The 12,239-nt window shown below is 36.6% G+C and overlaps 1 protein-coding gene across 1 annotated transcript in view; it reads left to right on the forward strand.

Annotated features, from left to right (window-relative positions):
* Window positions 1–12,239, forward strand: part of PDIA5 (protein disulfide isomerase family A member 5) — a 187,375-nt gene that overhangs the window by 84,258 nt on the left and 90,878 nt on the right. The window contains exons 4-5 of the mRNA XM_074301401.1: window positions 7,473–7,556; window positions 7,759–7,804. Of these exons, the coding sequence (XP_074157502.1) occupies window positions 7,473–7,556; window positions 7,759–7,804 (130 nt within the window). The remainder of the gene's footprint in view (window positions 1–7,472; window positions 7,557–7,758; window positions 7,805–12,239) is intronic.

Consider the following 12,239-nt stretch of genomic DNA (forward strand, 5'->3'; position numbering starts at 1 on the left):
ATTTTACCCTTTTTTAGGGCCATTTTTCAAAAATGTGATGTATATTCTAGGCTTTTTAAAAACAATGTATATAACACAAACTAATCTTTTCTTGATGACAAAAAGTCATTAGGTTTGATTCAGTACTATCTTATACTATAAAAACAGTGAGTTGAATCTATAGATCTGGATCTTCCAGTTGATCTTTTCTACAATGGATTACAAATATGAATTGGTTCCCTTTTGTGTCTTTTCCTTCTTTCTCGTAAAAGGGGAGCTGATCCGTTCTTACCCTTGACTTCCTAACTTTGGACTTGATGTTAGTTCTGGGCCATGTGGGACTTCTGGAAAGGAGGTTTGAGCTGATCCTGTTGCTTAGGGTATTGAATGTTATTTCAGAATTTCAGTAACAGATTAGGGACTTGTAAGAATGCTCTCAGAGTAGTCTGACCCAGGACAAAGTCTGGTTGTTGATCCCCTGCTTTGAGCTCTATACATTTTTGGCCTAGGTTTGGGTCTGAGGAGGAGTAGCATGCTGCTAGTCAGTTCCTATCAGCCCCTTGGAAAGCTCTCTTGATTCAAAAAGACAGAATTGCAGACTTCCTTTTGGATTTCAGTCCCAGCCCAAGTTATTCTTCCTTAAATTAGGCTCAAATGGTAGAAGTGAGACCCAGCTGCCTACCTTCTTTTTTTTGGAACACCACCTTTTGAATGAGTCCTCTTCTTTATCTGTCCTACACTTGTGACCCAGAGCTGGGTTTGGGGTGACAAAGCTGCCAATTGGCACCTGTTTATTGCTATACCTTGGTATGGGTCTGTGGTGCCCTGGCAAGGATCGGAGCCCTCTTTATACTGGAGCACAGCTTCTCCCTGGGGATGAGAGTGCTAGACCGCTTCAAGCACAGCAAGTTTCCAACTAATTGCTTTTCAGTCATTTCAGTCATGTTCCACTCTCTGTGACCCCATGTGGAGTTTTCTTGGCAAAGGTACTGGAGTGGTTTGCTCTGCCCTTGTCCAGCTCATTTTACAGATGAGGAAACTGAGGTGACCAGGGTTAAGTTTTGTCTAGGCTCATACACAAATAAGTGTTGGAGGCTGGATTTGAACTCAGAAGATGTCCTCCTGACTCCAGGCCCAGCTCTCTCTCCACTGCGTCAGCCAAGTTTCTAGGTTGACTAGTCCCCAGTGACCACAGATATTCCTGTCTATCTCCTTATGCTAAGCTAGGTTGAACAAATGACCTATTTTGACTTTTCCTGGATTTTCCCATCAGGATTTGGTTTGGTGTGTTTTCTAGGTCTACTTAGGGGAGTTCACTACTTTGTTTCTTATCATCACCATCTTGGCCTAGCCTCTTAGCTATTTCATGTAACAGTGTTAGAGTAGATATAAAGTAATTTTATTCAATTGTCAAGACAGCAACTAGCAGATCTCACATTGGAACCTGGGGCTTTTGGGTCCTTGTTTGGGACTCTTATTTTAGGGTTCATCAGAATTCCTGATGTTTAGAGATGATTAAGACATAATAACAATAACTTGAGTTATGTATGGTGTGTGAATTATCTGATTTGAAGATTGTGGGTGGTAAAGCCATACTTTGTAAACAATCTGATTTGTGGATTATCTGTGATGAATATGTAATCCATGATTCATTTCCTCAAAGCCTTCTTGCTTATAAATATAAACTTAAAATGAATTATCTTTAATATTTGCTTCAACGTGCCTTTGCCACCTTCACTCAGGAGCCTAGAGTTCTTTCTTAAAGCTATAACTTGGTACCATAACCTCCACATAGCTTCTTCTGTTACCCAAGACACATCATCACCCCAGTTTAGGCATTTTTATTGACTTTCCCCGGGGCCTGGAATGCTCGCCATTTTCATCTCCATCTCCTGGCTTCCTTAGCTTCCTTCAAGGCTTAAAATTGCAGCTTTTGCAGATGCCTTTTCCAATCCCTTCCATAGTGCCTCCCCTCTGAGATTTTCTCCCATTTATTCTGAGATACATCTGTCTATGTATGTTTGTATAATGTATGTGTGTACATGTGTTTTGTTTACATAGTTGTTTGCATTTTTTCTTTCATTATACTGTGAACTTCTTAAGGGTAGTATTCTTTGTATCTCCACTGCTTAGCCCAGAGCTCACCACATGGTAGGTACTTAATAAATACGTTTTGACTTGTCTTCTTTTATAATAATGTGTTTACATCAACACATTTCTCAATTCATTTTTGAGAGCAATAAAAACTTCATTAGTCATATAGATATATGAAGTTACAAACTAAATATGATAGTACTTAGAAGTTTCTCTGATTCAATTTCTTTGATTTTTTTCAGAGCATCCTGCCAAGTTATCTTGTTCTATTACCTGTCATATTTAAGTTTAAGATAGTCCCAGCCTGGTTTCAGGAAGAACTCTTATTTTCTTTTTCTGGTTCCATATTGCTTCTATTGTGACTGTGCATGTACAGTTAGGCTTTTAATTAAATTTGAAAATTCCTCTCTTTCTTTAGTTGCCCTCCTTTTCTCCCACCTTTTGTGAAGATCTTCTTGTATCATTTGCTAGAACTCAGAGCTATTGGGTCTCTGTTAGAAGAGGCAGAGCAGATTTGCTTTTTATTTAATTTAGCAATCTTTAACAATTAAGGTTTAGTCGTGTAATATGAGGTAATTTTAGGACATTAGTGTTCAAATTGGAGTGAAATAATGATAAAATCATCTGATAACATTTTTTTTTTTTTGCCCTGTGACCAGTTAAGAGAAATTGAAGCATCATTTCTAATGTAAGCTTTTTACTTCCAGAGCTTGGAGTCATTGGCGACACTTTAAATACCGTTGGTTCTTGGTAACATCCCTGCAGCCTGCCTTTCTAACTTGTCTTTAGTTCTTGAGTTCTTCAGAACAAAGCATCTTAAAACAGCAAAACTTATAACAGGATTTTAAAGCTGACACTTTAAGTGATTTTAATCGCACCCCCAACCTTTCCAGCTGTTCTCTCCCTCAGGCATTCCTTCCCTGCTTCCTATGTAAAACCCAAAATGTCTGAGCTTTTTCTGAAAAAAGAATTCCAGGCCCTATATGCCTGCCACAACCTAAAATAGATGACAGAGCCTCATGGCTATCCTCTCTGTTTCCCTTTGGCTTCTGATTATTTTTCTACTCATTATTTCACATGTTCCTAGGTTTCTCTGCCTTCTTCAAATTTGTCATTTTTTATAGCACAGTAATGTTCCATCATCTTCATAACCACAATAATATACAAGAAAACAGTATGGAAAAATTTAAATATTCTGAAGGGCCAGATTTGAGTAAGCAGGATAGAGAAGGGATGTATTTAACCAGTATTATCACATATTTATTAAACTCTTAGTAGATGTAAGATACTGGGCTAAACACCTAGCGGTGGTTATAAAAGAATATAAAACTTGAATCTTTTTAGTCTTGATTTCTTCATTTTTGTCATTGCCCTCAAAGAGCTTATGATGAGACCCTCCAAATAGATATTATAAGATACTCTATGATAAGTTCTGGATGAGTGGAATATTGTAGATACTTGAGCAGCTGTATTGGGAAAGATCAGTGTGATTAGGATGCTCAAGGAAGACTCCAAAGGGGAAGGAGGACTTGTGGTTTTATGATTTGCCTCTTTTGAGGAAGGAATAAATAGCTTTATCGGACAGCACAGTGAGAGAAATAAAATAAGACAAGATTTATAAATGACTGGGATGAGAAGAACTTACCAAGAGATGAGGTTCCATAATGCTATTTTGTTATTATATTCAAAGTGACTCCATTTCCCAGTAGGTAATGTGCTGAATGGAATAGACTGCAAAGTTGGTTGGGAAATGTACTTTCTATATCCCACAAAGTTCTCATTATCATAAGACTACCATGCCCCAGACCAATTTCCATGGTAATGTCATGTTCTCTTTATCCCCCTTTACCCAATCCATATTACAAAAGGAATTTTTAAAATCACATTTTCCAGATTGTAAAATGATCTTCAGGATTTAGCTGAAAGGAAGCTTCAACATTTAGCTTATCTTCCAAAAAAGATGGTTAAATCTAGGAGAGGCTAACAAAAATTCTTTTCTCATCTTCATCAACCAGTTTGGTCATATAGAAATGTGAGTATAGGCTGAGATTAAGGTTGCAGTCTACTCCCCCCCCCCCCCCCCAGCATGATAGGGCAAGAATATCCAAGATTTGACAGGAAAGCTGAAATGGTGTGACTTGAGGTAAGAAAGAGGGATTCAGTCATAGAACTAGAGGAGAAGAAAGAATGTTTGCCATACTGTAGTATTTATGTGTTTTATTTTTGTGTAGTTGTTAGTTTTTAGTGATTTCTGATTCTTTATGATGACCCCTTTTCTTGATAGAGATACTATGACTGATTTGATCTTTTCTTCTCCAGATCATTTTACAGATGAGGAAGCTGAGGTAGACAGGGTTAAGTGACTTGCTCAGAGTCATAAAGCTAGTAGTGTCTGAGGGCAGATTTGACTTCGTCTTCTTGACCACATGTCTGGTGCTTTATCCCCTGTGCTGTTCATTTTTTAATTATCATTCATCATTTTCTATCTCAGCATCTCTTCCTCCATCTAATTGCACTCTTTAATGGGCCAAACAGTTCACAGAAGGCATGGGGGATGGGATAGAGAGCTAGATATCCTGGGTGCTGTCTGGCCTCTAAAGAAGAATGCAGAAGGTTCCTCAGAAAACCTCCTATGGATGAAGAGGAGTACTTAGATGGGTTGCTTAGATATTGGGGAGAGACTATAGATTTCCCTCCACCAAAAGGACATTTATGGTTGGTCTTTCTTAAGATTTCACTTGTATCACTATGCTTTTGTCTCCACAGGAGCTAGGGGTCTCCTCCCACACCAGCCCCCACAAAGAGTACTTGAGCTGAGCCTTTTAGGAGAGAGAACTAGAAAGTCAGGAGAACAAAGGGGCTGATGCACCAGGGACAGAATGATCAAAAGGCAGCATATGGGAAAAAAGATTGGGAGTTTAGCATTGGTCTAGATTGTGAAGGGCTCTCAGAGCTTAGATCAAATGCAGTAGGCAATTAGGGAACCATTATCAATTCTTAGGCAGGAGAGTAGCATGATGAAAGCTACATTTTAAGATGATTATTCTAACGGTGCTATTAGGACCAGGGACGAGGAAGCCAGCAAGGAAACTGTTGGTGTCGCTGAGACCTTAAACTAGGGAAGTGCATGTGAGAATGGAAAGAATGAGGAATATCCCAAGGAAGAATGAAGAATATTAGCTGAATCCAGAGGGAGGTTCAGAAACAATTTACAAGTGTAGCCTGGAAGAACAGTCATGTTGTTGACTGAGAAGGGTTAATACGAGAAAATATGGCTAAGGAGAAGATAATGGACTGAGGTTGTGCATAATTTATGATTTGGACATGATGGTGAGGCATAAAGGTAGAGATATCTGGCAAGGAAGAGCTATGAATTACCTTCATAGTACCAGGTGTCCGTTGAGCATTATGCAAGAAAAGGATTACAAGAGCTTCTCTGATGTAGCAATATTGCTACCCAGCAGAATCAAAGGTCTAATTTGTGGTTGATAAAGAACCAGAAATAAGGTGGATGTCCATGGATTGAGGACTGATTTAGTAAACTGTGGTGTATCAATCTAATACATATTACTAATTACTAATACTAATACTACTTACAGATTCATTAGTGCCTGGGTAGTCATTTGGGGAGTGAGCTTCAAAAAAGATAGTTGGTGCATTCCACCTAACTGGAAGTCATTGATAACCTAAAGTAACAAGAGAAACAGAATCCGGATGTAGGTGATTTGTTAGGGAGCTTGTGACAGAATCGAGCAAGCACATAGGCCACAATCTCATGCCCTTTATTATAGTTCTATTCTTAAGGCAGCTAGATAGAACAGGGGATAAAGCCCTGGGTCTGGAGTAGGAAGAGTCCTAGCTATGTGACCCTAGGCAAATCTGTTTGCCTCAGTTTCCTTATTTGTAAAATGAGGATAATAATTGCACTTACATCACAGGGTTGTGGTGAGGATCAAATGAAGTAATATTTGTAAAACACTTCGCACAGGGCTTGACACATGGTAGACACCATATAAATACATGTTTATTCTTTTCTTACCTTTCCTTCCTTTGGATTTCTACAATATTATACTGTTCTCTTCAAGACTTTTTCTCAGGAACTATTGAGAGTATTCACCAAGGCCTGTTTCAGCCCATTCCAGTCTTTTCTTATTGCTCATCTTCTCATTCTTGTAGCTTTAACTCTCACCTCCTTCATGTTCTACCCTTCTTCCTGATTTTTATTAAGCAGTCGCACTCAGAGATATCAGTTCTGTTCACTACCTAGATTCAAAACCTTGAAATCATCTTTGATTTTTTTTTTTTTTTTTTTTTTTTTTTTTTGGTACTTCATATCCACCACCACATCTGTCAGTTCTTCCAATGTAGCACTTCTTGTGTCTATTACTTGTTTCCTAACTGGTCATTCTACCTTAAGTCTCTTACCACTTCTACCTTTGCTATATAATATTGATAGATTAATCTTTATGTACAATATCATTTTGTGGCAATTCATTTAATATCTTAGAGCTTCCGTTTCTTATCTATAAAATGAGACAGTCTTGCCAGTTCTTTAATTCCTATGTGATGTCACTCCTTCACTCAAAAATATTTTAATGGATCCTCACTGCTTGCATGATAAGGTCCAGGTTCTTTACCCTTGCATGATCGTTCCCAGGTTACCTTTCCAGGCATTTCCCACACTATTTCCTTACTTGAACTTTTCAGACTAATTCCTCACATATCTTGCATTTCTCCATCTCATGAATTCTTTCCATTTGACCTTTCCCCTTCCCTCTCTCAGTAACCTTTATTTGTCAAGGTCCAGCCCAGGTTCCTCTATGAAGCCATCACATCTTTCTATCCTGCAATGATCTTATGTTCATATCATCCATTTATCCTTTAACCATGTGCTGCTTTATATTTTTGCTTTGATTCCCCTAATAGCTTATAAGTTGTCTGTCGACAGGGACTCATACATTTGTTTTTATTGCTCATAGCCCTCAGTTCTGTGATTTGTTCACAGAAGATAATAAAAGTTTGTTGTAATTATGGCTTTTATTGAAATGTTTTGTGTAACTTCACATGTGTCTTCTCAATGGACAGTGAGGTAGGGAGGGAAGAAGGTAGAAAATCTGAAAGTTTTGAAAACTGTAGAGGGCTGGAACTCTGAAAAGGTGTATTTGAATCTAAGACAGCAGAGTGCTTAAGGCTAAATACCTACTCAATGTGAGATAATGGTTCTATAAACATATACTTAGATGATAAGATGATGTGATGGCTCATCTCAGATTGGTGCCTACTGAGTGTGTTGAGGTGAGGTAATCATAGGCAAGGATTGGAGGGCAAGGCCCTGATCTGTCCAAAGTATTATGTGGAATTAAGATAACCAATGGTTCTCAACATTTATATTTTTTCAGTGATTCAGAGAGTCGGAAATTGTGCAAGAAGATGAAAGTTGATCCAAGCACAAAGGACAAAAAAGTGGAATTACTTCACTATAAGTGAGTGTAAAGGGATATAGGGCCCTTATAATTTATAAATAGCTATATGAAGCCCTTATAATGATCCCACAAAATTGGTATTATTTCAGATGGAGATTTTATGTTTTTAACTGACTATGCCTGATATAAAAAGAATTGTAGCCTCTCCTGGTCGTTCTTTAAATCTCAACATTTTTTTTTTTTTTCTTTCTCTGTTTGACAGGGATGGTGCATTTCACACTGAATATAATCGTGCTGTGACATTTAAGGTAAACCAAAATCTTTGATTTTTTCAACAGGGGTAGGAGTCTGATTTACTGTTAAGTATTTGGCAGTTTGTTTCTCTTTTTTTGAAAGAAAGCAGAGAAAATTTTACAAATAATTGTTTTGACTCTCATAAAGGGTTTTAAAAAAAAGCATTTCAGTAGAATATCTTTTAAAAACCCATATGTTTATATATATGTATATAGATAGATATGTGGGTATGGGTATGTGTGTGTATATATATATATATATATATATATATATATATATATATATATATATATATGGGTGTGTATATATACTTATAATAAAATTAAAATGACAGAAAAATGGTCAGTTTTATCAGCAGTTATATAGTATATTAGTGACATTGTAGCATTATTGTTATCTAATGGGTGGGAACTTTTCCCTGTGGCTTTGAAAGCCTCCTATGTGTCCTGTCCTCTTCTCCTATTGTAATGATAACAGTAATGAAATACTTCAGACTAAGGATCTTGAGTGCAGGTATAAACTATGTAAGGTTTGGAAGTTGCAGATGTGTTGGCTCGGTTCCAACTTAGAAAATCAGTATATCTAATCCAAACTAGTTCCTGTCCTTTTGTCTGGGTATTTCTATTCAGTCCAATTCTGCTTCAGAACCTTTTGCCCACCCCTCATTTTTACCTCCTTTCCAAAAATCTATATTTTTTTTCTATTTGTAGTTTCTGCTTGTGACTGAGACTGAATTGTCAGGTCTCTTCTCAACTAAAGTTCTCTTTCTAATCTCCTCTTCAAACTGGCCTGAGATCCTGTCTAACTCTGTGACCCTCAGAGGCTGACAGAATCATAGAATTTCCCATCCAAGGAGTTCTGGTTATTTGTCCCAAATAAGCCATGTGGCACATGATTACTTATTGCCTGTTTTACAGTTGTAGTGAGGATTGATGATTCACAAACTGTATAAGCAATTCTGCATTGGGTTCTGAAATAATCAAATGGATTATACTGATTAGTTATAGAGGAATATGAACCTCTTTCTGGAGTTATATACTTTGCCAAGGAGTTAAAAAGATGGTTCTTGAGCTGAAACTTATCAGAAGATAAGTATTCTGAGAGTGAGATGAAGAAGGATTACAAGTCAGTCATAAGGTATGTCTTGTGCAAAGACCCAGAGGCAGAAGATAGGGGAGTCCAGAGAAGAGCTAGTGGTTCCATTTGATCATTTAGAGTCAGAATATGTGCAGGTAGGTCTCATTAAATGAAGATGGAACTAGTTCTAGTCAGCTCTTGAGGAGTTGATAGTTTATCCTAGATGCGAAAGGAAAGTACTGCAGGTATTTAAACATGTGAAATAACATACTCAGACTCTGCTGTTTCAGGATGCATTAGAAAGAGGGAATAAATTGGGGCAAAGAGATCAATTAGCAACCATTACCATAATCTATGAGATGAATAATAAGTATCTGAATTCTAGTTTATAAAAAACACTGAAATAACTTAAGAAGCTAGATTTAATCCAACATATACCTGTGGTGTGCTTTTATAAACTTTAAATATAAGGTCATAGAAAATGGAAAAGGACCTATATATACAAAAATATTTGTAGCAGCCATTTTTGTGGTGGCAAAGAATTGGAAATTGAGGGGATACCCATCATTTGGGGAATGACTGAACAAGTTGTGGTGTGGATGTAATGCAATACTACTATACTATAAGAAATGATGAGAGAGCTAGTTTCAGGAAAACCCAAGAAGACCTAATATGAATTGATGCTGTGAGAAGAATGAATAGTAGTAATATTATAATAATGATCATCTATAAAAATCTTAGCCACTCTGATCAATACAGTGATCCAAGATAATTCTGAAGGACTCATGATGAAAAGTGTTCTACATTTCCACAAAGAGAACTAACAAACTCTTGAGAGTAAACTGAAGTATAATTTTTCTGACTTTCTTATTTTTCTTACTTTTTTTTTTGGTGATATGGCCAATATGGAAGTGTTTTACATTGTTTCACATATAATTAATATATTGCTTACTGCCTTAGTGGGTGGGAGAGGAGTTGGAGGGAGAGAGAATTTGGAATTCAAAATCTTTAAAAAAAAATATATGTTAAAAATAAGTAGTAACTTGAAGAAAAAAGGTTTAATCTTAAACACAGAATTTAACCTGCTTTTTATCATTTCTTTCCTATCTGGGGCCTTCCAAAATGATTCACAGTCAACTATTGATACTGCAGAATTTTTCTTCTGACTCTATTCAGACTAAAGTGCAAATTATAATCTAGAACTAATCTAATCTAATCTTTTTCCTCATTTGCCAAGTTTCTAGTGACTTTGTTTTGCCTTTTGAAATTGGGACTGATTGTAAAGAAATATGGATCCATTCACCTTTTTGTTCATATCACCTACCTCTGGGATGCATAATTTGCCATATTACACCTCTTAGATTCCGCTTTTTAGTTTTCAGAATTTTAATACAAGATAACTTAAGCACAGCTTTCAATAAATTATTTTTCTAAAACAAGTTATATCTTAAGTGAGGTTTTCATAAAGAATCTGGTTTTTCTTTTTTAAAATATTACTATTTAAAACATTTTTCATCTAAAATTTTGATATATTTTATTTTGAAAATAGATGCTTCATAATACTCACAGTCTCCATTACAAGGTACCATAGCCCCTCCCAAAGAGTTTGTTTATTGATATGACCTCTAGCTTTGACAGTGTAGTATAATACTCTACGTGTTGTGTCTGAGCAGGCTTATGTTGACATCAATTCACATTGTCAGAATCATTGTATAGATTGTTCTTTTGGTCCTGCTTGCTTCACACAAGTGTTGTCATGTTTTTCTGAATTCTTCATCCTGTTATTTTGTTCCTTTTCTATACACCAATTTGTTCAGTCATTCATCCATCACTGGATGTCTTTAGTTTCAACTTTTTGTTGTCATGAATGTTTAAATGATCATTTTTTTGCCCATAGAGTCTTAGAATACATAGAATTCAGTAACATCCTTAGTACATAGTGATACTAGGGCAGAAACTCTGTGTGTGTGTGTGTGTGTGTGTGTGTGTGTGATTTAGGCTGAAGTGATTTACCCAGGGTCACACAGTTAATAAGTGTTAAGTGATGAGGAGTAAAATGAGGCTCTAAACCAAGATAGGTCAGTTCTTTTTGGGTTGTCTGATTACCTCTCTCCTTCTCCAAAGTCCCAAAGGGTGGGTCCTTTTAGAGAATGAATTTCCCTACTCAATGCTGTATGGAAACAAAGTCTTTTATTGATTAGAATGGAAACCGGAGGATCGGGGTGGGCAAAATGGCTGCAAGGTACAAGGCCAATTTTGCAAAGAATAATTTTTTGGGGACTCTGTTTTATACATGAGCACAATCATTCAAATGTAGTGATGTTTGTATTCAAGGAGGTTCCAGAGAGTTTTGTAAATAAGACAGGAATTCTCTGTTATCTCCTTCAACCTCTCCCAAGACTGGAATTCCCTGCTGGTATTTTGGGCTATCTCTTTTTGACCTTATCATTAAGTGTCTTCTTAATTTAGTATCCATGAACTTGATTTAAAAAAATATATATATATATTTTGGTAACTGCATTTCAACGTAATTGGTTTCCTTATGTATTTTATGTTTTAAAATTTTTTTTCTGAAAATATGTATTATCTTTCATGTGTAATTAGAATTGCATCTATCAGCCATTTTATTTATATGGGTGATAAGCTCTTAGCATCTAATCCCATGTATAAAACCAAAGCATCCTATTTTGTATTCCTATTTCCAAGTCTTTCTCCCTTTTAGCTGCCCCAGAGTCCAACTCTTAAGAGTAAATAATAGAGAAGCAAAAAAAAAAAAAAAACTGTACTCGGCAAAGTCACATTGGTTCCTCCCCCAGTCATTTAGAACCAGCAAACATACATTTGGATTTCAGTTCTGATACTGTCTTTTTGATCTTGGGAAAATCATATGTCTTGTTTCTCAGATAGAATGAGGACCTTAGTCTTAATGACTCCTGGGGGTTCCTTCTAAGCTCTAATTCTGTGAACATATAATAATTGCCATAACCTGTAATGAGAGCACCTTGGCTATTATTGTTTTTCCTTTCTCCCCTTCTGAACTTGCCTCACCCTTTCCAACCCTTACTGAGATACTTAAAAATCATTCAAGAATTAGCCTTGAAGCTCAAAAGATTGTCTGTTTGTTTGTTTGTTTGTTTGTTTGTTTGTTTGTTTTTCAATTAAAAGAGACCATTTCCCTTTGTCCAGATTTGTTCTTTTTTCTTAGTTGTGAGGCAAGACTATTCATCAAGTACTTACCTGAATACACCCTAAATGGCAGAAATGATAAAGGGACCACTAGTGTCTTCCTGTGGCCCTGATTGAGGGAATTCTGGCCGATCTTTGGCTAGGGGCACATAAAGCATTTGGGAGGGCTCAGTCCAAGCCCTGCCT

This window comes from Sminthopsis crassicaudata, chromosome 3, assembly GCF_048593235.1.
Source record: "Sminthopsis crassicaudata isolate SCR6 chromosome 3, ASM4859323v1, whole genome shotgun sequence".
Taxonomy (NCBI): Eukaryota; Metazoa; Chordata; class Mammalia; order Dasyuromorphia; family Dasyuridae; genus Sminthopsis; species Sminthopsis crassicaudata.